General features: G+C 48.7%; 1 protein-coding gene across 1 annotated transcript in view; it reads right to left on the bottom strand.

The window, feature by feature from the left end:
• The window catches only part of LOC134984552 (oocyte zinc finger protein XlCOF6-like), a 62,507-nt gene that overhangs the window by 31,336 nt on the left and 3,659 nt on the right, over positions 1–27,512 (bottom strand). Inside the window, exons 2-6 of the mRNA XM_063950109.1 lie at positions 17,155–17,310; positions 16,404–16,595; positions 12,710–12,788; positions 12,494–12,591; positions 6,172–6,571 (exon numbers count right to left, since the gene is read on the bottom strand). Coding sequence (XP_063806179.1) covers positions 6,172–6,571; positions 12,494–12,591; positions 12,710–12,788; positions 16,404–16,595; positions 17,155–17,235 — 850 coding nt within the window. The 5' untranslated portion in view covers positions 17,236–17,310. The remainder of the gene's footprint in view (positions 1–6,171; positions 6,572–12,493; positions 12,592–12,709; positions 12,789–16,403; positions 16,596–17,154; positions 17,311–27,512) is intronic.

Consider the following 27,512-nt stretch of genomic DNA (forward strand, 5'->3'; position numbering starts at 1 on the left):
ACTGCTCTGCGAGCAGCTACTGTTAAGGCTGATACTTTAGAAGCAATAGTACCCATATCTATTGCCGCTTCTTCTAAGAATACCACAGCCTGTTTCATGTGAGCTATATGGGTAGGTGCTGAAAGCCCATCTTCCAGTACCTCAGCCCATTCAGCTACTGCTTTTGCCATCCAAGCTGAAGCCATAGCTGGCCTTATGACTACCCCCGACAGTGAAAATATGGTTTTAAAAAACCCATCCACTCTCCTTTCTGTGACATCATTCAATGACGTTGACTGCAAAGGCAATATAAATTTTCGCATTAATCGAATGACATGCGTATCTACCTTAGGAGGCACTACCCTTTTTAAACAGTTCCCAGTTGGAAAAGGGTAATTGGAATCCCATTTTCTGGGAATTCTATATTTTTTATTGGGTGCAGCCCAAGCATCTTCCATGATTTCCGTCAGCTGATCTGATCCTGGAAACTCGACCCTAACTGTTTTGGGACGTTTAAACATAGGTGCCTTAGTTTTTAACACTGGCTCTGCTGAATCCTCTAAGGACAGAATAGCCTTCATTGCTCCAATTAATTCAGCTATATCCACTGAGCTGATACCTTCCACCTGTTCTTGATATGATGAAGCAGAGTACATAGAGCTATCATCATCTGATGTATCATCCTGTGTAGCCTGTGAATTTGATCATTTATTTACACCCGGTTTATCAGCTTGCTGTGTATCCTGAGCTGTAGGGGTTATACCGTAATAAGGGAGCTGCATGTATGGGTTAATAGTGTATCCTACTGCTGGTACTAAAGATGTAGGAATTACCAGTTCAGCTATACTGGACAGGGTCTGTGCAAACATCGCCCAAGGTGGATCTACCTGCCGTTGAACAGGGATCTGCCTTGCAATCTGCTGATAATCAAAACAATTTGCACATCATGTGCCAGATCCTGAGAGGATAATCCCGTTTTGCAGGACAAACATGTTATAAGTGTTGGTGTTACTGTCAGTGTAACCTTGTCACTTTTGCCGCTCTTAGACATGATAAATAATCAGTTTTTCACAGTGTACTACACAGTTAGTGACTGTAATAACTTTACCTTATTAAAGTGATATCAATCTGACCCCATCCCATGCACCAGCATTGAGGTTCAGAAGAAACCACTGACAAACATATATAAAGTCAGCAATCACACTAGCAGTCAGTCACATGTTATATATTAGTCATTTGAGCACAACAGATCCGAACGTATTCAGACGCAATGCGAAGAAAACCACAGTAATGTACAGACTCATATGCAATAGGCACTTACATTTAACTATTCATACTGACAAAAGTAGAAAGAAATGTAGTGCTGTATAACCCGTACTCAGTAGAGTGGGATACAGGGAGACTCGCCTCACTTCCAAGATCGATCAATATGTTAGCAAACGCCAAGTGGATCCAGACGCTACTAATGTACACTGTCACTTCGGGAACTTTAATTGAACACAGACGCACCGGTCATACAGACGCCTGTCCTGTGACTGGGTCTCCTCGCGGTAGCGTTTAGTGTACACAGACGCAGCGGCCTATGCTGCGACCGAGACACCTCATGGTAGTATCTGAGATGGAAGTGAGGCAACAGTTCATGGCGGTAGACCGATGGAAACTGGTCATGAACTGGGGGGAGGGGCGACCAGGAGCGCGTCCGACTCCCCACCACTGACATCAACCCTAGGGATCGCAGCCTACCATACCATTCCTGGTACCTTATGATCCCTAAAGCCTAGCGCTGGAGCACCCGTGGTGGCGGTGCATCAGCTACTGTTTGGTAGTCTCCTCCCAAACCAGTGCGGCTGTGTCCGTATTCCTCTTCTAAGTGGAACCGATGCCTTACCTTCTCCCCGTGCTCCGGCCACAGACTGGTAACGTCTGGTGGACCTGCTAGTATATCCGACACAGACGCCCGTCGAGACAGCACTTGTTGGAGCGACTCTTTCCAATATGCGTTTAAGACGCTGTTAGGAAAGATCACTCAAAAACATAGTTAGACTATTAAAAATAAAATAATAAAGCTTAGGGCTGCCATAGAACAGCAGCCCTGTGATCATGGTCCGGCTCCTGCCGCACCAAACAAAAAACTGATTTGCCTGAGCCAGTGGGCGGGGATATATGGATGAGCCCGTTGCATCCTGGGAGGACTGAAAGCTTGTGATCTTTGGTGCCAATCCGCTGTCGCTCCATCATATCCCATTGTTATCCTGTGGAAAACCTGTGGACCCAGCCGGAGAAATAATGAACGGATAGCTCACAACTGTCAATTGTCCATATGCTAGTTGTCCATTGAAAAAGTGATTTCTTGATCTTCTCCAGCTGGAGATTGTATCTCCCACACCTTTGTCTAAATCTTCATCTGCACAAAGTACCTGCCAGTGTCTCTGTAATATCTTTGTGTCGCCCATCTTTGTAGAACGTAACCACAAATCTGCTCCGTCATCTGTCTGAGCTTTTGGGTGGGTGATAAGTATCTGTTTCCTACACTTTTGTCTTGTATTTTGAGGGGACGGAGAGGAGAGCAAAGATGAAGTCAGGAGTCACAGCTGGGGGATGGACTGGACAGAAGGGAGCAGAGCAGAGCAGGTGGGAGCAGATTGAGGTGACCCATTCCCCTTACATTATAAGAACTAAGCAAATATACAATACACAATATATCAGATTCAGTTTATGAAAATGCAATCAAGCTATTCATGTCAAAATTTATTATTCTTTACTAGGACTATTATTTTAAGTCATGAGTGGAAGGGGAGCATCAGACACTCCGGTAACACAGTGACATGATGTGAGGAGAGCAGGAGTATAATAGGGGCTGATGTCTCCTGATGTATGAGATACACCAGAGAGTGTGGATAGGAGACTGGTCAGATCTCTGGGCTGGTAACACAGTGACACAATGTGAGGGGGAGAGCAGGAGTATAATAGGGGCTGATGTATGAGATACACCAGTGAGTGTGGGGAGGAGACTGGTCAGATCTCTGGGCTGGTAACACACAGTGACATGATGTGAGGGGGAGAGCAGGAGTATAATAGGGGCTGATGTCTCCTGATGTATGAGATACACCAGAGAGTGTGGAGAGGAGACTAGTCAGATCTCGGGGCTGGTAACACAGTGACACGATGTGAGGGGGAGAGCAGGAGTATAATAGGGGCTGATGTATGAGATACACCAGAGAGTGTGGGGAGGAGACTGGTCAGATCTCTGGGCTGGTAACACACAGTGACATGATGTGAGGAGGAGAGCAGTAGTATAATAGGGGCTGATGGCTCCTGATGTATGAGATACACCAGAGAGTGTGGGGAGGAGACTGGTCAGATCTCTGGGCTGGTGACATACAGTGACATGATGTGAGGGGGAGAGCAGGAGTATAATAGGGTCTGATGTCTCCTGATGTATGAGATACACCAGAGAGTGTGGAGAGGAGACTGGTCAGATCTCTGGGCTGGTGACACACAGTGACATGATGTGAGGAGGAGAAAGGTAGTATAATAGGGGCTGATGGCTCCTGATGTATGATATACACCAGAGCGTGTGGAGAGGAGACTGGTCAGATCTCTGGGCTGGTGACACACAGCGACATGATGTGGAGGAGAGCAGGAATATAATAGGGGCTGATGGCTCCTGATGTATGAGATACACCAGAGAGTGTGGGGAGGAGACTGATCAGATCTCAAGGCTGGTAACACACAGTGACATGATGTGAGGAGGAGAGCAGGAGTATAATAGGGGCTGATGGCTCCTGATGTATGAGATACACCAGAGAGTGTAGGGAGGAGACTGGTCAGATCTCAAGGCTGGTAACACACAGTGACATGATGTGAGGAGGAGAGCAGGAGTATAATAGGGGCTGATGGCACAAGATGTATGAGATACATCAGAGAGTGTGGGGAGGAGACTGGTCAGATCTCTAGGCTGGTAACACACAGTGACATGACGTAAGGGGAGAACAGGAGTATAATAGGGGCTTGTGGCTCCTGATGTATGAGATACACCAGAGAGTGTGGGGAAGACACTGGTCAGATCTCTGGGCTGGTAACACACAGTGACATGATGTGAGGGGGAGAGCAGGAGTATAATAGGGGCTGATGGCTCCTGATGTATGAGATACACCAGAGAGTGTGGGGAGGAGACTGGTCAGATCTCTGGGCTGGTAACACACAGTGACATGATGTGAGGAGGAGAAAGGTAGTATAATAGGGGCTGATGGCTCCTGATGTAGGATATACACCAGAGAGTGTGGGGAGGAGTCTGGTCAGATCTCTGGGCTGGTGACACACAGTGACATGATGTGAGGGGGAGAGCAGGAGTATAATAGGGGCTGATGTCTCCTGATGTATGAGATACACCAGAGCGTGTGGAGAGGAGACTGGTCAGATCTCTGGGCTGGTGACACACAGTGACATGATGTGGAGGAGAGCAGGAATATAATAGGGGCTGATGGCTCCTGATGTATGAGATACACCAGAGAGTGTGGGGAGGAGACTGATCAGATCTCAAGGCTGGTAACACACAGTGACATGATGTGAGGGAGAGAGCAGGAGTATAATAGGGGCTGATGGCTCCTGATGTATGAGATACACCAGAGAGTGTGGGGAGGAGACTGATCAGATCTCAAGGCTGGTAACACACAGTGACATGATGTGAGGAGGAGAGCAGGAGTATAATAGGGGCTGATGGCTCCTGATGTATGAGATACACCAGAGAGTGTAGGGAGGAGACTGGTCAGATCTCTGGGCTGGTAACACACAGTGACATGATGTGAGGGGGGGAGCAGGAGTATAATAGGGGCTGATGGCACAAGATGTAAGAGATACATCAGAGAGTGTGGGGAGGAGACTGGTCAGATCTCTGGGCTGGTAACACACAGTGACATGACGTAAGGGGAGAACAGGAGTATAATAGGGGCTGGTGGCTCCTGATGTATGAGATACAACAGAGAGTGTGGGGAGGAGACTGGTCAGATCTCTGGGCTGGTAACACACAGTGACATGACGTGAGGGTGAGGAGTATAATAGGGGCTGGTGGCTCCTGATGTATGAGATACACTAGAGAGTGTGGGGAGGGGACTGGTCAGATCTCTGAGCTAGTAACACAAAATTACATGATGGGAGGGGGAAAGCAGGCATATAACAGGGGATGATGGCTCTGGACTCCTCCAATGGTCAGATACATATCTCTCATTAGTTTGTAGACAGAAAAGGGTGTAGAATGAGATCTTGCTGTAGTGACTGAGCAAGGAGAATATGGGACTCTATTCTGTAACAAAGTAATGGAATGCCCTCCCACACACAATAGTCTAGTCTCCAAACCTTTAAGTATTTCCTGAAGAGGTGAGTTTATTGAATTCTGGAAATGCCCACATAACCTTCATAAACTTTCTTATCCAATTACATCCCCACTGTAGAGTCCACACATATCTAGTGTTCACTCTAGGCTGTTTTAGCAGGGCGCCGCGCCCTGCCCGTTTTTTAACAGGCAAAACCAGCCCTGCCCCTTTTGTGGCGCCCTGCTAGAACAGCCGCCCGCTCCCTGCCCTACCGGCGTGTATAGATGCCGTGCGCATGCGCGCGGCATCCATTTACGCATTGGGAGAGGGCTGGGGGAAGCCCAGCACCGACGGAGGTGCTGGGCACGCCCCCAACAGTGACGTCACCGGCCACAGACGCTCTCTATAGTAGCGTCTGTGGGCCGCACCGCCCCCTAAAATGACGGAGGCGTGGCCACGCCCCCTAATTTGCGTGGCCGCGCCCCCATTTCGGACGCACATGTGCCCCCCTGAGTCCGGCGCCCTGCCCCATTTCACTCCTAGAGTGAACACTACTCCTTATACGTTTTATCTTTCTTCACTTTCCCATCCTCCCGACACCAGGCAAACATTGCTGTATCATACAGCCCACCAAAAACCTTTGCAATCTGGTGGACCTTTATGTAATAGCTAACACCTATCCTTGTGTATCAATACCTACTGCCCTATAGGTTGTAAGCTTGCGAGGAGGGCCCTCCTACCTCAATGACTTTCTGTTATTACCCAGTCTTGTTTATTCCCTGTTGTTTTATTTAATCTGTTTCTAATTGTAAAGCGCAAAGGAATTTGCTGCGCTATGTAAGGAACTGTTAATAAATAAAATAATGTATTTATTACTCACCTGTGCTAATATCTGTAGGGATCTCCTCCTCCTTACACTGCTGATCACCCCTCACATACGTCTCTTTTTCTCCCTCTATATCTTCTGCCTTCATATCAGTCACATACGTCTCTTCTTCTCCCTCTATATCTTCTGCCTTCATATCAGTTACATACGTCTCTTCTTCTCCCTCTATATCTTCTGCCTTTATATCAGTCACATACGTCTCTTCTTCTCCCTCTATATCTTCTGCCTTTATATCAGTCACATACGTCTCTTCTTCTTCCTTTATATCTTCTGCCTTCATATCAGTCACATACGTCTCTTCTTCTCCCTCTATATCTTCTGCCTTCATATCAGTCACATACGTCTCTTCTTCTCCCTCTATATCTCCTGCATTCATATTACTCCCATCTTCACCCTAAATACCAAGAATAATTAAATAAGATTTTAAACCTACCGGTAAATCTTTTTCTCCTAGTCCGTAGAGGATGCTGGGGACTCCGTAAGGACCATGGGGTATAGACTGGCTCGGCAGGAGACATGGGCACCTATAAAGAACTTTTAGTATGGGTATGTACTGGCTCCTCCCTCTATGCCCCTAATCCAGACCTCAGTAAGAGAACTGTGCCCAGAGGAGATGGACAATACGAGGAAAGGATTTTGTTAATCTAAGGGCAAGATTCATACCAGCCCACACCAATCATACCATATAACCTGGAATATATGTAACCAGTTAACAGTATGAACAAATAACAGTATCAGTCAAAGACCGATCTCAACTGTAACATATCCCTTATGTAAGCAACAACTATGTACAAGTCTTGCAGAGTAAGTCCGCACAGGGACGGGCGCCCAGCATCCTCTACGGCAGGGATGGGGAACCTTCGGCCCTCCAGCTGCTGTTAAACTACACATACCAGCATGCATTGCTACAGTTTTGCTATTTGGCCATGCTAAAACTGTTGCAGGGCATGCTGGGATGTGTAGTTTAACAACAGCTGGAGAGCCGAAGGTTCCCCATCCCTGCTCTACGGACTAGGAGAAAAAGATTTACAGGTAGGTTTAAAATCTTATTTTCTCTTACGTCCTAGAGGATGCTGGGGACTCCGTAAGGACCATGGGGTTTATACCAAAGCTCCCAATCGGGCGGAAGAGTGCGAATGACTCTGCAGCACCGACTGAGCAAATGCGAGGTCCTCATCAGCCAGGGTAACAAACTTGTAGAATTTAGCAAAAGTGTTTGAACCCGACCAAGTAGCTGCTCGGCAAAGCTGTAATGCCGAGACGCCTCGGGCAGCCGCCCAAGAAGAGCCCACCTTCCTAGTGGAATGGGCTTTTACCGAATTTGGTAACGGCAATCCAGCCGTAACGTAAGCCTGCTGAATCATGTTACAGATACAGCGAGCAATAGTCTGCTTTGAAGCAGGCGCGCCAATCTTGTTGGCTGCATACAGGTCAAACAGAGCCTCTGTTTTCCTAACCCGAGCCGTCCTGGCTACATAAATCTTTAAGGCCCTGACTACATCCAGGGACATGGAATCCTCCAAGTCACTCGTAGCCACAGGCACCACGATAGGTTGGTTCATATGAAATGAAGACACCACCTTAGGTAGAAATTGAGGACGAGTCCTCAATTCCGCTCTATCCACATGAAAAATTAAGTAGGGGCTCTTGTAAGACAAGGCCGCTAATACCGACACCCGCCTTGCAGAAGCCAAGGCCAATAACATGACCACCTTCCAGGTGAGAAATTTCAACTCAACCGTTTGAAGGGGTGATTTAAGGAACTGTAACACCACGTTCAGGTCCCATGGTGCCACAGGGGGCACAAAAGGAGGCTGGATGTGTAGCACTCCTTTTACAAAGGTTTGGACTTCTGGGAGAGAAGCCAATAACTTCTGAAAGAAGATAGATAGGGCCGAAATCTGTACTTTAATGGAGCCTAACTTCAGGCCCATACCCACACCTGTCTGTAGGAAGTGGAGAAAACGGCCCAGAAGGAAATCTTCCGTAGAAGCATTCTTGGTTTCACACCAAGAGACATACTTCCTCCAAATACGGTGATAGTGCTTCGCCGTCACCTCCTTCCTAGCCTTTATTACAGTAGGTATGACCTCCTCCGGAATACCTTTCCCAGCTAGGATCCGGCGTTCAACCGCCATGCCGTCAAACGCAACCGCGGTAAGTCTTGGAATATGCAAGGACCCTGCTGTAACAGGTCCTCCCGTAGTGGAAGAGGCCAAGGATCTTCTGTGAGCATCTCTTGAAGATCTGAGTACCAGGCCCTTCGAGGCCAGTCTGGAACAATGAGTATTGTCTGCACTCTTTTTAGTCTTATGATCCTCAAAACTTTTGTGATGAGAGGAAGAGGAGGAAACACATAGACCGACTAAAACACCCATGGTGTTACCAGGGCGTCTACTGCTATTGCCTGAGGGTCCCGGGACCTGGCACAATACCTCCGAAGCTTCTTGTTGAGGCGTGACGCCATCATGTCTATTTGAGGAACTCACCAGAGACCCGTTATCTCTGCATAGACTTCTTGATGAAGTCCCCACTCTTCTGGATGGAGATCGTGTCTGCTGAGGAAGTCTGCTTCCCAGTTGTCCACTCCCGGAATGAAGACAGCCAACAGAGCGCTTACGTGACTTTCCGCCCAGCGAAGAATCCTGGTGGCTTCCGCCATCGCGACTCTGCTCCTTATCCCGCCTTGGCGGTTCACATGAGCCACTGCTGTGACATTGTCTGATTGAATCAGAACCGGTAGGTTGCGAAGAAAACTCTCCGCTTGTCGAAGGCCGTTGTATATGGCTCTTAATTCTAGCACGTTGATGTGCAGACAGGACTCCTGGCTTGACCACAGCCCTTGAAAATTTCTTCCTTGGGTGACTGTCACCAGAACCCAGTCCTGAATGCCGAACCTGCAACCCTCTAGAAGGTGAGCACTTTGCAGCCACCATAGAAGAGACACCCTGGCCCTGTGACCCGGACCTCTTGTCCATAAGGTCCCATTGAAACGTCCTTGCATGAAACCTGCCGAAGGGGATGGCCTCGTAGGAGGCCACCATTTTTCCTAGAACTCGAGTGCATTGATGAACTGACACTCTTTTTGGCTTTAGCAGGTCTCTGACCATGTTCTGAAGGTCCTGGGCTTTTTCCACCAGGAGAAAAACCCTCTTTCGTTCCGTGTCCAGTATCATCCCTAGGAACGATAGTTGAGTTGTTGGAACCAATTGCGACTTTGGCAGATTGAGAATCCAACCGTGTTGCTGGACCACTCTCAGGGAGAGTGACACGTTCTTCAACAATTGATCTCTTGATCTCGCCTTTATCAGGAGATCGTCCAAGTATGGGATAATTGTGACTCCTTGCCTTCGCAGGATCACCATCATTTCCGCCATTACCTTGGTGAAAATCCTCGGGGCCGTGGAAAGCCCAAACGGCAACGTCTGAAACTGGTAATGACAATCCTGTACAGCGAATCTCAGATATTCCTGATGAGAGGGATATATGGGGACATGAAGGTAAGCATCCTTTATGTCCAGTGACACCATAAAATCCCCCCCTTCCAGGCTGAATATTACAGCTCGGAGCGATTCCATCCTGAATTTGAATCTTTTCAAGTACAGGTTTAAGGATTTTAGATTTAAAATAGGCCTGACCGAACCATCTGGCTTCTGGACCACAAAGAGGGTCGAATAGTACACTTTTCCCTGTTGGCTCAGGGGAACCCTGATAATCAGTTGTTGTTGACACAGCGTTTAAATTGCAGCTAACACTTTTACCCACTCTGGGGTAGAAGCTGGTAAGGCCGACTTGAAAAATCGGCGAGGGGGCACCTCTTCGAATTCCAGCTTGTAGCCTTGGGAAACTATTTCCATCGCCCAAGGATCCACGTCTGACCGAACCCAGACCTGGCTGAAGTCTCGAAGGCGTGCCCCCACCGGTGCGGACTCCCGCAGGGGAGCCCCAGCGGCATGCGGTGGATTTTGTAGAAGCCGGGGAGGACTTCTGTTCCTGGGAACCAGCCGAAACAGGTGTTCTTTTTCCTCTACCCTTACCTCTGGCAAGGAAGGAGGAGCCCCGACCTCTTCTGGACTTTGCGACCGAAAGGACTGCACCTGATATTGTGGAGTTTTCTTTTGCTGTTGGGGAACAAAAGGTAAAAAGGTAGATTTACCTGCGGTAGCCGTGGAAACCAGGTCCGCAAGCCCATCCCCAAACAAGACGTCACCCTTATAGGGTAAAACCTCCATATGCTTTTTTTGAACCCGCATCACCCGTCCATTGGCGGGTCCATAAGGATCGTCTCGCTGAAATAGCCATGGCATTGGCTCTGGAATCCAACAATCCAATGTCTCTTTGAGCATCTCTCATATATAAGACTGTGTCTTTAATATGTGCTAAAGTTAGCAAAATAGTATCCCTATCTAGGGTATCAAGGTCAGCTGATACTGTATCTGTCCAAGCTGCAACTGCGCTACATACCCTTGCCGATGCAATTGCCGGTCTGAGCAGGGTACCCGTATGTGTATAAATAGACTTTAATGTAGTCTCCTGCCTGCGGTCCGCAGGGCCCTTGAGGGCCGCTGTGTCTGGAGACGGCAGCGCCACCTTCTTGGACAGGAGTGTTAGAGCCTTGTCCACTGTGGGAGAGGATTCCCACCGTACCCTGTCCTGTGTAGGGAAAGGGTACGCCATAAGAACCCTTTTGGGAATCTGCAGTCTCTTATCTGGAGATTCCCAAGCTTTTTCAAATAACTCATTAAGTTTATGAGACGGGGGAAAGTTCATCACAGGCTTCTTTCCCTTAAACATGTGTACCCTCGTGTCAGGAACAGAGGGTTCATCAGTGATATGCAACACATCCTTTATTGCAATAATCATACACTGAATACTTTTTGTCACCCTAGGGTGCAATCTAGCTTCATCATAGTCGACACTGGAATCAGAGTCCGTGCCAGTATCTGTGTCCACAATTTGTGACAAGGGACGCTTTTGAGACCCCGACAGGCCCTGTGAGTCTGTCCAATCCGTGGATTGACCCCCTGTTGTCTCCCTGGACTCTGCTTTGTCTAGTCTCTTATGTAGTGATGCTACACTTGCATTTAACACATGCCACATATCCATCCATTCCTGAGTCGGCACTACCGACGGGGACACACCACTCATCTGCTCCACCTCCTCCTTTGATAAGCCTTCCGCTTCAGACATGCCGGCACGCACGTACCGACACCCCACACACACAGGTATATAACTATAAGGGGACAATGCCCCAACCAGGCCCTTTGGAGAGACAGTATGCCAGCACACATCCAGCGCCAAACTGACACTGGAAAACCCATATAGCGCTTTTATATGAAATGCCAATGATATTCCCACTCACTGCGCCTGTATTGTGCCCCCCTCCTCTTTTTCAGCCCTCTCATGCGTTCAGCAGGGGAGAGTCCTGGGAGCCAGCGTTCTCTGCAACTTCTGCATAGAAAATGGCGCTGCTTAGTGCTGAGGGATCAAGCTCCGCCCCCTCCAGCGGCGGGCTTCAGTCTTGCTTCAATTTTCAGAAAAATGGCAGGGGATTATCTATTTGCTGCCTCCGCAGCCTAATATACACTATTTTGCCAAAAACGAGGTTTATTGCTGCCCAGGGTGCCCCCCCCTGCGCCCTGCACCCATCTGTGCCTGTGTGTGTCGTGTGGGATCAATGGCGCGCAGCGTTACCGCTGCACGCTTACCTCATGAAGATCTGAAGTCTTCTGCCGCCTTGAAGTCTTCTTTACTTCTCATACTCACCCGGCAATGTGAGGACGGCGGCGCGGTTCCGGGACGAACTCCAGGGTGAGACCTGTGTTCCGACTCCCTCTGGAGCTAATGGTGTCCAGTAGCCTAAGAAGCAGAGCCTATCATTTAAGTAGGTCTGCTTCTCTCCCCTCAGTCCCACGATGCAGGGAGCCTGTTGCCAGCAATGCTCCCTCAAAATACAATACCTAACAAAATTATTTTACACAGAGAACTCAGGCGAGCTCTCTGCAATGCACCCTTCTCCTCTGGGCACAAGATCTAACTGAGGTCTGGAAGAGGGGCATAGAGGGAGGAGCCAGTGTACACCCATACTAAAAGTTCTTTATAGGTGCCCTTGTCTCCTGCGGAGCCCGTCTATACCCCATGGTCCTTACAGAGTCCCCAGCATCCTCTAGGACGTAAGAGAAATACTTTAAAAGGCTAATTTCATTATTTCAAAGTAAACATTATAATATCAGTGTATAAGACACACACAGCTCCTCTACAGATCATATAGTGACAGTCACTTTGGTATATTGGTGAGACCCTAAATCCCACCTACCTGATCCTCCTGTGGGGTCCTGTGATTCTCCTCTGTACAATCCTGGGAATACAGAGGACGGGGACATCTCTCTGGGGTATCTCTGTTACTGGGCCCATCTGTAGGAGACACACAGTGACTGAGTACAGTGTATATATGTGATTATCAGATGATGTGTGTATATAGGGGCCCCCATACCTGCTCTCCCCTGTACAATACATGACAGTCTCCTCTTACCCAGTGATGTGAGGGGCCGGTGATTCTCCATCATCACGTCCTTGTATAGACCCCTGTGTTCCTCTATATACTCCCTTTCCTGCATGGAGACATAGACAGTGACATCCTCAGTGGCGTAAGTTCGTCCTAGACGCCCGGAGGCAATATAAATACAGGTGCCCCCCTATATAGAGGCAAAAAATTTTTTTTTATATATATATATATATATATATATATATATATATAAAACATATGTATTCCCTGCGGGAGGACAATTAATTATGGGAGGAAGATGGGGAGGGATGGTCGCGGGCGGGCAGAAGGACTTGGCAAATGGGGGGGGGGGGGGCAGATGGAGTAACAGAGGTCTGGAGGACGGGATGAGGCAGAATGGGGGTCATTGTATATATGACAAAAATGCAGATTCATTAAACGGGCATTGAAACGTTGCACTACTTCAATTGGTGTCAGTGTGCAAATCATTGGAGTGCCGCACCACCTCTATTTTGCTAAACTACTTTGCTGTGAGGGCACCCAATGTATTAGTCTATTATGTGGCTGTGCCAGACCCCTACCTCAATCTATATATACAAACATACATACAGTATACTGGCAGTGCACTTATGCAGGGAGAAAGGGAGCATAGATGGATACCTTGTGTAGTGAAAGAAGGCTCTACTCTCCTCCCCAATTACCGGAGGCAGAGCGCAATTAGGAAGTGGAATACAAGGCAAGCGTGGTACCAGCTCTTAAACACCGCCTCGCACGTGTGTCCATCCATCCCGTCCCCCCCTTCCCCACAGCAGCGGGGCAACGGTAGCAGCAGCTCCTCTCCTACCTCCCACAGCAGGCGCGCACCAGCGTACTCTCCTGGGATTTGCGCTGTAGTGGCGGCTTACAGGAATGAGTCAGTTCAGTGACGTAACTAGAAATTTTTCTCCCCCAAGCCAAAAAATTATTCGCCCCCCCCCCTCCATAATTGGCAGTATAGAGTGTGTGGCTTCATTGGGATGGGCATGGCTTACCATAAAGGGGTGTAACATTGCAGGAAAAGACTGCGTTATACCCCAGTTTTCCAACCTGCACGCCCAGGCGGGAAAGAAAATTAATCCTGATTCATGCCCCTTACATTATTTGTAATTTTTCCTCCTTATAGTAATGCCCAGTATACATTATGCCACATACTGCAGTGGCCCTTAGACATTATGCCACACACAATAATGCACATGACACAATATGAACACACCATAATGCCCCCGACACATTATGCCACACACCGTAATGCCCCCGACACATTATGACAGGAATCGTAATGCCCGTTATACATTATGCTACACACTGCAATGCCCCTGATACATTATACCACACACCGTAATGCCTGTGACACATTATGACAGGAATCACAATGCCCGTTATACATTATGCTACACACTGCAATGCCCTTGATACATTATAGCACATACAATGTCTTTGACACAGTATAACACACACCACAATGAGCCTGAGACATTATACCACATATCACAATGCCCGCGATATAGTATACCATACACCGTAATGCCCGACACATTATGACACACACCGCAATGTCCGTGATACATTATGCCACACACCGTAATGCCCATTATACATTAAGTTCTACAGTAAGGCTTCTAATTACTTTTAAATTACCTGCTCGTTGCCAGGGGTTTCATGCTCTTGGTTCCATGCACAGTGCCAGGGGTTTTCATGCTCAGGTTGTCATGCTCGTTGCCAGGGGTTTCATGCACTGGGTGTCATGTTCGTTGCCAGCGGTTTCATGCTCTTGGTTCCATGCACGGTGCCAGGGGTTTTCATGCTCAGGGTGTCATGCTCGTTGCCAGGGGTTTCATGCACTGGGTGTCATGCTCGTTGCCAGCGGTTCCATGCACGGTGCCAGGGGTTTCATGCTCAGGGTGTCATGCTCGTTGCCAGGGGGTTCATGCACTGGGTGTCATGCTCATTGCTAGGGGGTAGTGCGTGTTGCTAGGGCCGTGCTCCCAGTGCCACATATGCCCCCAGTGCCAGATATTCCCCCACAGTGTCAGGTATATGCCTCCAGTGCCAGGTACATGCCCCCAGTGCCAAATATACCCCCCCAGTGCCACATATGCCCCCTCAGTGCCTGCTCCCCCCCGTGCCAAATATTCCACCACAGTGCCACATATGCCCCCTCAGTGCCTACTCCCCCACAGTGCCAAATATTCCACCACAGTGCCACCTATGCCCCCTCAGTGCCAGCTATATGCCCCCAGTGCCAGATATTTCTCCACAGTGCCAGGCATATGCCCCCAATGCCAGATATTCCCCCACAGTGCCAGGTGTATGCCCCCAGTGCCAGATATTCCCCCCACAGTGCCGGGTATATGCCCCCAGTGCCAGATATTCCCCCACAGGGCCAGGTATATGCGCCCAGTGCCAGGTATATGCCCCCAGTGCCAGATATTCCCCCACAGGGCCAGGTATATGCCCCCAGTGCCAGATATTCCCCCACAGGGCCAGGTATATGCGCCCAGTGCCAGGTATATGCCCCCAGTGCCAGATCTTCCCCCATATGCCCCCAGTGCCAGATCTTCCCCCACTGTGCCAGGTATATGCCCCCAGTGCCAAATATACCCCCTCCCCAGTGCCACATATGCCCCCCGCCCCAGTGCCAGGTCTCCTCCCCCAGTGCCAGGTATATGCCCCCCAGTGCCAGGTCTTCCCCCACAGTGCCAGGTATATGCCCCCAGTGCCAAATATACCCCCCTCCCCAGTGCCACATATGCCCCCCGTCCCAGTGCCAGGTCTTCCCCCCCAGTGCCAGGTATATGCCCCCCAGTGCCAGGTATATGCCCCACAGTGCCAGGTATATGCCCCCCAGTGCCAGGTCTTCCCCCCCAGTGCCAGGTCTTCCCCCACAGTGCCATGTATATGCCCCCCAGTGCCAGGTCTCCCCCCCCCAGTGCCAGGTATATGCCCCCCAGTGCCAGGTATATGCCCCCCAATGCCAGGTATATGCCCCCCAGTGCCAGGTCTTCCCCCCCCAGTGCCAGGTATATGCCCCACAGTGCCAGGTATATACCCCACAGTGCCAGGTATATACCCCACAGTGCCAGGTATATGCCCCCCAGTGCCAGGTCTTCCCCCCCAGTGCCAGGTATATGCCCCCAAGTGCCATGTATATGCCCCCCAGTGCCAGGTCTCCTCCCCCCCCAGTGCCAGGTATATGCCCCCCAGTACCAGGTATATGCCCCCAGTGCCTGCTCCCACCTTGTGTTGGAGGGACATGGAGCGCATCGCGCGTCTCCTGTGTCCCTCCCTGGCTCTCTCCCCCGGCCGGTCTAATACAGGAAGTGCCGGTTCGTGAGCCAATCAGAGCTCACGAATGGCACTTCCTTAGACCGGCCGGGAGAGAGCCAGGGAGGGACACAGGAGACGCGCGATGCGCTCCATGTCCCTCCAACACAGCAGGGAGGGAGACATCAGATTGACATGCGGGCGCTCGTCCGCATGTCAATCTGTGTAATGTCAGAGGCGCCACTGCGAGGCGCCCTCTGCGGGTCAGGAGCCCGGCGGCAGCCGACTCCGCTGCCTCCCGGACTTCCGCCCCTGGACATCCTGACACCTTATAGGAACCTGACACACACAATGATACAGTCATCACCCAGACACGTCCCCTGGTGTTACTGTATAATGCCCCTTTCCCAGCAGTCACCTCTCCAGTCAGAAGCTGAATGATCTTGTTGGTGAGTTCCAGGATCTTCTGGTCGTTGTGTCTCTCATATATCAGTGAGTGAGGTGGAGGCACCATGATGGGGTTCTGGGTCCTGCTCAGTCCTCCTGACACAAAGGGATGGCTGCTGGGTGCCTTACACTCAGCAGATGTTTTCCTCACTACAGTGTAAGCCTGTGTATAGGGGGACACATCAAATATCATTGTATTAACTTCCTCCTCACCTCCCCAGTCATGTCCCTATATTATTACCATAGATATAAGTGACGTCACTGTGACATTCCCAGATCTCCTCACCTCCCCAGTCATGTCCCTGTATTATTACTATAGATATAAGTGACGTCACTGTGAGACTACCAGATCCCCTCACCTCCCCAGTCATGTCCCTGTATTATTACTATAGATATAAGTGACGTCACTGTGAGACTACCAGATCCCCTCACCTCCCCAGTCATGTCCCTGTATTATTACTATAGATACAAGTGCTGTCACAGTGATGCTCCCAGATCTCCTCACCTCCCCAGTCATGCCCCTGTATTATTACTATAGATATAAGTGATGTCACTGTGACACTCCCAGATCCCCTCACCTCCCCAGTCATGTCCCTGTATTATTACTATAGATATGTGACGTCACTGTCAGACTAACAGATCTCCTCACGTCCCCAGTCATGTCTCTGTATTATTACTATAGATATAAGTGCTGTCACAGTGATGTTCCCAGATCCCCTCACCTCCCCAGTCAGCAGGTAGATGATCTCAAGGGTGATATTTATTATCCTCTCAGTCTTGTGACTGCTGTCCGTCTCCATCATGAGTGAATGAGCGAAAATACAGAACGTGTGGTGTGTAATAGAGACTCTCGATCCTCAGAGCTGGAGCGTCTAGGACTAAATGTAATACATATAATACAGATCACAGAAAACACATGTAACAGATATGTAAGAATGAGTGACCAGTAAGTCTCCCCTTTCTCCCTAGCAATAGAGCCCTGGTCATTGTCTGTCAGAGGTTCCTGTCACCCAGCCCCATAAGACTCATCAGGGGCAGTCACACAGGGCTGTAGTGCATAATGTTAGGTATGCGGTTAGCATACTGATCGTCGAGATCCTGGCGCCCATAATACAGACACCGGGATCCCGACGGTGGCACCATACCGCCGCCGGTATACCTGCAAGGTGATTCCACTGCTATGGGTGTCCACGACACCCATAGAGGGAAAACAGAACCTGTGGCGAGCGAAGGCTTAGTTGCGCTCGTCCCCCTGCCGGCTTTTCACCGTTCGGGATGCCGATGTCTGGATACTGACATCCGGCATTCCGTGCGGCGGTACATAATACCAAACCCTAATGTTACACCAATAGTAAAAGAAAAAAGGAGATTTATGGTAAGACTTACCATAGTTAAATCTCTTTCTGTGAAGTACACTGGATTCCACAGGGAATACATCGGGGTGTAGAGTTGGATCTTGATCCGAGGCACCAACAGGCTAAAGCTTTGACTGTTTCCTGGATGCACTGCACCGCCTCCTCTATAGCCCCACCTCCAAGCACTGGAGCTCAGTTTCGTTAACCGGTCCAATGCAGGAGCAGGTAAAAGAGAAGGTAGATGTTAGGCACATAGAACCATATTCTCATGACAGGAGACGAGACCAGCGGCTAATGCCATACAAACCCAAAGAAGCTAAGTGCTTCAGGGTGGGCACCCTGTGGAATCCAGTGTACCTCGCAGAAAGAGATTTAACAATGGTAAGTGGTCCATAAATCTCCTTTTCTGCAGCAGGGTACACTGGGATTCCACAGGGAAAACATCTGGGATGTCCTAAAGCAGTTCCTCAAGGGAGGGGATACACCTCCCTTGGGGGCATGAGAACCCGGCGTCCAAAGGAAGCATCCTGGGAGGCAGAAGTATTAAAGGCATAAAACTTAACGAACGTGTTCACTGAGGACCATGTAGCCGCCTAGCACAATTGTTCAGCGGACGCGCCATGGAGGGCCGCCCAAGAAGGTCCAACAGACCAAGTAGAATGGGCTTTGATAGAAGCAGGAGCTGGGAGACCAGCCTGCACACAGGCTTGTGCAAGCACCATTCTAATCCATCTGGCCAAGGTTTGCTTATCTGCAGGCCAGCCACGTTTGTGGAAACCAAACACGACAAAAAGGGAATCTGACCTCCTGAGAGACGGCAGTCCTATCTACGTAGAAACAGAGAGCCAGTACCACATCCAAACACTTTTCTTTGGAGGACAATCCAGAAGAGCTGAAGGCCGGAACCACAATCTCTTGGTTAAGGTGAAAAGATGACACCACCTTAGGCAAATAACCTGGGCGAGTTCTAAGAACTGCCCGGTCATGATGAAATATCAGAAAGGGTGGACGCTGACTGGCTGTTGTGTTTATCATCTGCACTTATCACTGGTTTATCACTTCCTTATGCCTTCTCCAAGTTAATACATCTGCCCCAATGCTCCTAAGTCCGACACCCTTCTAGTAGAGGCAATGGCCAGTAAAAATAGGACCTCGGCTGTGAGCCATTTAAAGTCCTCTGTCTCAAGAGGTTCAAATGGAGACCCTTGCAGGGCATTCAGGACAACAGACAGATCCCATGGAGCCACAGGAGGAACATAGGGAGGCTGAATCCGTAATACACCAAGTGAATGTATGACCGTCAGGTATAGACGCAATTTTTCTCTGAAACCACACCAACAAGCCAGATATGTGAACCTTGATGGAGGCCAGACGAAGTCCTAAATCCAGGCCTTGTTGCAAAAAAGCCAGAAGTCTGGAAGTACTAAAATTGTAAGCATCGTAATTCTTAGCAGCACACCAGGTGAAGTAAGAATTCCAGACCCTATAATAAATCCGTGCAGAAGCCGGTTTGCGAAGATCTCTGAATTCTGTTATCATGTGGAATTTATATCTAGTTACGGTTATGATTCAGGGTGCTGGGGGAAACCAATGGCTTTTTTTCTTGCTTAGAAATACCCCTCCCTTTTGAGCACCTGAATGATATCACTAAGCTAATTGAGCATCTACCAATATATGTGTTTGTTGTGAGAGGCAGAGAGGTTTCTGCATTAGGAGGAGGTGCAGGCCCTGACATGCCACAGGGAGCATTATGGGGTTGCTCCAAGGTAGGTAGCTCTTAGCTTAGACATATTGTAGTAAGGAGCCATTATCACGTGGCTCCTTGCTGGTTAATCCTAGACCCAGATTGGGGTAATGGAGGTGTGAGGTGTGGTGCCTCTGGACTGGCTGAGCTTGATGGCCTTAGTGTGGCATACCTTTACATTCTATTAACACTTTTCACGTATTAATTTCTTAACACTATTTCTCTATTTTAATTGCATTTCATTTTGTATCACTTTCTCTATAGCTTCGGCTTCCTAAATACTAATTTATTAACACTATAGTTTTTTCACTGATATGCTGCGCTGTGCTTTCTGGCTTATGCTGGTGTTTTGGGGTGCCACACCATGCACCTAGATATAGCGCTAGGGACCCCAAATATACAGAGACGCCTTGATGCGGCTTTGGGGCTTATTCACACATTTGCGCAAATAAGTGTAACGAAGATCTCTGAATTCTGTTATCATGTGGAATTTATATCTAGTTACGGTTATGATTCAGGGTGCTGGGGGAAACAAATGGCTTTTTTTCTTGCTTAGAAATACCCCTCCCTTTCGAGCACCTGAATGATATCACTAAGCTAATTGAGCATCTACCAATATATGTGATTGTTTGGCAGTGTCAGAAAAATCCTGAGGCAGCTCATCCTCGATTGCCTGAACCCATGCCTCAATTCCTTTCGTGGACCTGGAGGTTGCTACAGTGTGTCCATGTACAGCACCGGTAAGAGTGTAAATCGACTTCAGGCATCCATCCACACGCTTATCCGTCTGTTCCTTTAGTGAGGTGACAGTGGTTACCGGCAGAGTAGATGACACCAGAAGACGGGAGACATGAGAGTCCACCGGCGGTGGAATTTCTCACTTGTTACTCAGCTCCGTAGGGATAGGATAACGAGCTAGCATCTTCTTAGACAGGGAGAATTTCTTACCTGGAGACGACCAGGGTTCCTGACGTACGTCAATTAAATGGTCAGAATGTGGTAAAACTACTTTAGTAACCTTCTGATGTTTGAACTTGTCAGGTTTCTTAGACGCAGTAGTGGGCTCGATCCCATCATCTATTTGCAGCTTAATAGCCTCCACTAGGTCACAAACATCATGCTGGGTTGTAGAATCCTTGTCAGAAGCGACTGTATCAGTGTCTGACGGATCAGTATATTCCTCATCAGAAGAATTATCCGAAATATTTGTGGATTGTGAGGAAGAAATGGACAGCTTAGATGACACCATTGACCCCAGCAGGGCATGGGGTAGACTTCTGTCTAACCAAAGATTGATTTCATTGCTGTAACTGGGTAGACAGGTTGTCCGCCCAAGGTGGATTAACTACAGGGACAATATGAGGCTGCAATGACAAGGGAGGTCCCAAAGGGGGGCGTAAGACGCGTCACAAGCGTATTCAGCATACTTGAGAACGCTGCCCAAAGTGGTTCCTGATTGGCCCCAGAAGCTGCGGGTTGACTGGAAGGCGTATGGCACCCAGTGCCTGAACCATCAGCTAAACCAGGGGAGGCCAACCAGTCAGTGACAAAGAGCCAAAAAACCTTGTTAGGTACGTCAAAGAGCAGACGTCGAGCCGATGGCACACATGCAAAAATGGAATGTGGCCTTGTGCCTGCTAGGCCACACCCCTGGTATAAAATACATTGAAAAAGCCAGAACGACATAAAATAATAGGATTTTGGTTACCTACCGGTAAATCCTTTTCTCGTAGTCCGTAAAGGATGCTGGGGTCCATATTAGTACCATGGGTACAGACGGGTCCACCTGGAGCCATTGGTACTTTAAGAGTTTAATAGTGTGGGCTGGCTCCTCCCTCTATGCCCCTCCTACCAGAATCAGTCTAGAAACTGTCCTCGAGGAGACAACATACCTCGAGAGAAGGAATTACACAGATAGTGGCGAGATTCATACCAGCTCACACAACATGAAAATCCGGCCAACATGCCGGAAAAACTCAGCAACAGCTGAAACAGTAAATAACGCAGAACTTACCTAGGAACCAGGCAGTACTGAACTATAAACTCAAACCAGAAAACGCAGCGCTGGGCGGGCGCCCAGTATCCTCTACGGACTACGAGAAAATTATTTACCGGTAGGTAACCAAAATCCTATTTTCTCTTACGTCCTAGAGGATGCTGGGGTCCATATTAATACCATGGGGATGTACCAAAGCTCCCAGGACGGGAGGGAGAGCGCGGAGGCTCCTGCAACACTGCTTGACCAAACTTGAGGTCATCAAAGGCCAAAGTATCGAACTGGTAAAACTTGGGAAACGTGTTCGACCTAGACCAAGTAGCTGCTCGGCAGAGCTGTACCGCCGAGACAGCCCGGACAGCTGCCCAGGAAGAGCCCACTTTACGAGTAGAGTGGGCCTTTACAGATTTTAGACACTGCAAACTTGCCGTGGTATAAGCATGCTGGATAGTGAACCTGATCCAGCGTGAAATCGACTGCCTCGGAATCCGAACCCTCCTTGAACTTCACCCATTTTACACGGGTCCGAGGCATACTCGGATTCTACCGTATGGCTCGGTTAACCCGAGCGCGCCCAAACGTCATCATCCCGCTGTCGGATTCTCACGAGATTCGGATTCTATATAAGGAACCGCGCGTCGCCGCCATTTTTCACTTGTGCATTGGAAATGATAGTGAGAGGACGTGGCTGGCGTCCTGTCACTTTTTTCAGGGGCTGCATATCTTTATTCTGGGGACCAGCAGTATTATAGGAGGAGTACAGTGCAGAGTTTTGCTGACCAGTGACCACCAGTATTATACGTTGTCTGCCTGAAAAACGCTCCATATCAGTGCTCAGTGTGCTGCATATATCTGTGCTCACATTGCTTTATTGTGGGGACTGGGGACCAGCAGTATTATATAGGAGGAGTACAGTGCAGAGTTTTGCTGACCAGTGATCACCAGTATTATACATTCTCTGCCTGAAAAATGCTCCATATCTGTGCTGCATTGTAGTATATAGTAGGAGTACAGTGCATAATTTTGCTGACCACCAGTATATAATATATAGGAGTACGGTACAGAAGGCCACTGCTCTATCTACCTCTGTGTCATCAAGTATACTATCCATCCATCCATCCATGTGGTGCATTTCAGTTTTGCACAGTTTGCTGACCACCAGTATATAAAATATAGCAGTACGGTACAGAAGGCCACTGCTCTACTTACCTCTGTGTCGTCAAGTATACTATCCATCCATACCTGTGGTGCATTTCAGTTGTGCGCAGTATATATAGTAGTAGGCCATTGCTATTGATACTGGCATATAATTCCACACATTAAAAAATGGAGAACAAAAATGTGGAGGGTAAAATAGGGAAAGATCAAGATCCACTTCCACCTCGTGCTGAAGCTGCTGCCACTAGTCATGGCTGAGACGATGAAATGCCATCAACGTCGTCTGCCAAGGCCGATGCCCAATGTCATAGTAGAGAGCATGTAAAATCCAAAACACAAAAGTTCAGTAAAATGACCCAAAAATCTAAATTAAAAACGTCTGAGGAGAAGCGTAAACTTGCCAATATGCCATTTACGACACGGAGTGGCAGGGTACGGCTGAGGCCCTGGCCTATGTTCATGGCTAGTGGTTCAGCTTCACATGAGGATGGAAGCACTCATCCTCTCACTAGAAAAATGAAAAGACTTAAGGTGGCAAAAACACAGCAAAGAACTGTGCGTTCTTCTAAATCACAAATCCCCAAGGAGAGTCCAATTGTGTCGGCTGCGATGTCTGACCTTCCCAACACTGGACGGGAAGAGGTGGCGCCTTCCACCATTTGCACGCCCCCTACAAGTGCTGGAAGGAGCACCCGCAGTCCAGTTCCTGATAGTCAAATTGAAGATGTCACTGTTGAAGTACACCAGGATGAGGATATGGGTGCTGCTGGGGCTGAGGAGGAAATTGACAAGGAGGATTCTGATGGTGAGGTGGTTTGTTTAAGTCAGGCACACGGGGAGACACTTGTTGTCCATGGGACGAATATGGCCATTGACATGCCTGGTCAAATTACACAAAAAAAATCACCTCTTCGGTGTGGAATTATTTTAACACAAATGCGGACAACAGGTGTCAAGCCGTGTGTTGCCTTTGTCAAGCTGTAATAAGTAGGGGTAAGGACGTTAACCACCTCGGAACATCCTCCCTTATACGTCACCTGCAGCGCATTCATCATAAGTCAGTGACAAGTTCAAAAACTTTGGATGACAGAGGAAGCAGTCCACTGACCACTAAATCCCTTCCTCTTGTAACCAAGCTCCTGCAAACCACACCACCAACTCCCTCAGTGTCAATTTCCTCCTTACACAGGAATGCCAATAGTCCTGCAGGCCATGTCACTGGCAAGTCTAACGAGTCCTCTCCTGCCTGGGATTCCTCCGATGCATCCTTGAGTGTAACGCCTACTGCTGCTGGCACTGCTATTGTTGCTGCTGGGAGTCGATCGTCATCCCAGAGGGGGAAGTCGGAAGACCACTTGTACTACTTCCAGTAAGCAATTGACTGTCTAACAGTCCTTTGCGAGGAAGATGAAATATCACAACAGTCATCCTGCTGCAAAGCGGATAACTCAGGCCTTGTCAGCCTGGGCGGTGAGAAACGTGTTTCCGGTATCCACCGTTAATTCACAGGCAACTACAGACTTAATTGAGATACTGTGTCCCCGGTACCAAATACCATCTAGGTTCCATTTCTCTAGGCAGGCGATACCGAAAATGTACACAGACCTCAGAAAAAGACTCACCAGTGTCCTAAAAAATGCAGTTGTACCCAATGTCCACTTAACCATGGACAAGTGGAGCAGGGCAGACTCAGGACTATATGACTGACAGCCCACTGGGTAGATGTATTGCCTCCCGCAGCAAGAACAGCAGCGGCGGCACCAGTAGCAGCATCTCGCAAACGCCAACTCGTTCCTAGGCAGGCTACGCTTTGTATCACCGCTTTCCAGAAGAGGCACACAGCTGACAACCTCTTAAGGAAACTGAGGAACATCATCGCAGAATGGCTTGCCCCAAATGGACTCTCCTGGGGATTTGTGACATCGGACAATGCCAGCAATATTGTGTGTGCATTACATCTGGGCAAATTCCAGCACGTCCCATGTTTTGCATATACAATGAATTTGGTGGTGCAGAATGATTTAAAAAACGACAGGGGCGTGCAAGAGATGCTGTCGGTGGCTCGAAGAATTGCAGGCCACTTTCGGCATTCAGCCACCGCGTGCCGAAGACTGGAGCACCAGCAAACACTCCTGAACCTGCCCTGCCATCATCTGTCGCAAGAGGTGGTAACGAGGTGGAATTCAACACTCTATATGCTTCAGAGCATGGAGGAGCAGCAAAAGGCCATTCAAGCCTATACATCTGCCTACGACATAGGCAAAGGAGGGGGAATGCACCTGACTCAAACGCAGTGGAGAATGATTTCAACGTTGTGCACGGTTCTGCAATCCTTTGAACTTGCCACACGTGAAGTCAGTTCAGACACTGCCAGCCTGAGTCAGGTCATTCCCCTCATCGGGCTTTTGCAGAAGAAGCTGGAGACATTGAAGGAGGAGCTAAAACAGAGCGATTCCGCTAGGCATGTGGGACTTGTGGATGGAGTCCTTAATTCGCTTAACCAGGATTCACGGGTGGTCAATCTGTTGAAATCAGAGCACTACATTTTGGCCACCGTGCTCGATCCTAGATTTAAAACCTAAGTTGTATCTCTCTTTCTGGCAGAAACAAGTCTGCAGAGGTTCAAAGACATGCTGGTGAGAAAATTGTCAAGCGGGACGTGACCCATCAACAGCTCCTCCTTCACATTCTCCCGCAACTGGGGGTGCGAGGAAAATGCTAAGAATTCCGAGCCCACCCGCTGGCGGTGATGCAGGGCAGTCTGGAGCGAGTGCTGACATCTGGTCCGGACTGAAGGACCTGCCAACGATTACTGACATGTCGTCTACTGTCACTGCATATGATTCTCTCACCATTGAAAGAATGGTGGAGGATTATATGAGTGACCGCATCCAAGTAGGCACGTCAGACAGTCCGTACGTATACTGGCAGGAAAAAGAGGCAATTTGGAGGCCCTTGCAGAAACTGGCTTTATTTTACCTAAGTTGCCCCCCTCCAGTGTGTACTCCGAAAGAGTGTTTAGTGCAGCCGCTCACCATGTCAGCAATCGGCGTACAAGGTTACTTCCAGAAAATGTGGAGAAGATGATGTTCATCAAAATTAATTATAATTAATTCCTCCATGGAGACATTCACCAGCAATTACCTCCAGAAAGTACCCAGGGACCTGAGATGGTGGATTCCAGTAGGGACGAATTAATAATCTGTGAGGTGGGGGATGTACACGGTGAAAGGGGTGAGGAATCGGACAGTGAGGAGGAGGTGGACATCTTGCCTCTGTAGAGCCAGTTTGTGCAAGGAGAGATTGATTGCATCTTTTTTGGTGGGGGCCCAAACCAACCAGTCGTTTCAGTCACAGTTGTGTGGCAGACCCTGTCACTGAAATGATGGGTTTGTTAAAGTGTGCATGTCCTGTTTACACAACATAAGGGTGGGTGGGAGGGCCCAAGGACAATTCCATCTCGCACCTTTTTTTTCTTTCATTTTTCTTTGCATCATGTGCTGTTTGGGGACTATTTTTTTGAAGCGCCATCCTGCCTGACATTGCAGTGCCACTCCTAGATGGGCCAGGTGTTTGTGTCGGCCACTTGGGTCGCTTAGCTTAGCCATCCAGCGACCTTGGTGCACCTCTTTTTTTTTGCATCTTGTGCTGTTTGGGGACTATTTTTTTTGAAGTGCCATCCTGCCTGACACTGCAGTGCCACTCCTAGATGGGCCAGGTGTTTGTGTCGGCCACTTGGGTCGCTTAGCTTAGTTATCCAGCGACCTCGGTGCAAATTTTAGGATTAAAAATAATATTGTGAGGTGTGAGGTGTTCAGAATAGACTGAAAATGAGTGGAAATTATGGTTATTGAAGTTAATAATACTATGGGATCAAAATGACCCCAAAATTCTATGATTTAAGCTGTTTTTGAGGGTTTTTTGTAAAAAAACACCCGAAACCAAAACACACCCGAATCCGACAAAATATTTTCAGGGAGGTTTTGCCAAAACGCGTCCGAATCCAAAACACGGCCGCGGAACCGAATCCAAAACCCGAAAAATGTCCAGTGCACATCACTACTTAGAAGCAGGACATCCAATTATCTTAGGATCATAGAGGACAAACAGAGAGTCACTTTTCCGATGACGAGCCGTCCTCTTCACGTAAATTTTCAAAGTCCTCACTACATCCAAGGCCTTTGAAGTAACTGAGGAGTCAGTACAATAGGTTGGTTGATATGGAAAGCCGATGCAACCTTAGGCAGGAACTGTGGACGAGTCTTCATGGAAGATCAGATAGGGGCTTTTGCAAGATAAAAGCCCCCAATTCCGACACGCGTTGCGCAGAAGCCAAGGCCAACAAGGTGACCGCCTTCCACGTGAGAAACTTGAGATCAGCCTCCTGTAGAGGCTCACACCAAGCAGATTGCAGGAACTGCAACACCACATCAAGATCCCATGGTGCCGTAGGTGCCACAAAGGGAGGCTGGATGTGCAGAACCCCTTTCAAAAAGGTCTGAACCTCAGAAAAAACAGCCAATTGTTTTTGGAAGAAAATGGACAAAGCAGAGATCTGGACCTTGATGGAGCCCAATCTCAGTCCCATATCCACCCCTGTTTGCAGGAAAAGGAGAAAACGTCCAAGTTGAAACTCCACCGCAGGAAACTTCTTGGCCTCACACCAAGAAACATATTTCTTCCAAATGCGATGGTAATGTTTAGACGTTACACCTTTCCTAGCCTGTAGCAGGGTAGGAATGACCTCACTCGGGATACCTTTCCGAGTTAAGATCTGGCGTTCAACCGCTATGCCGTCAAACGTAGCCGCGGTAAGTCTTGATAAAC

The sequence above is a fragment of the Pseudophryne corroboree genome, assembly GCF_028390025.1.
Source record: "Pseudophryne corroboree isolate aPseCor3 chromosome 3 unlocalized genomic scaffold, aPseCor3.hap2 SUPER_3_unloc_62, whole genome shotgun sequence".
Lineage (NCBI taxonomy): Eukaryota > Metazoa > Chordata > Amphibia > Anura > Myobatrachidae > Pseudophryne > Pseudophryne corroboree.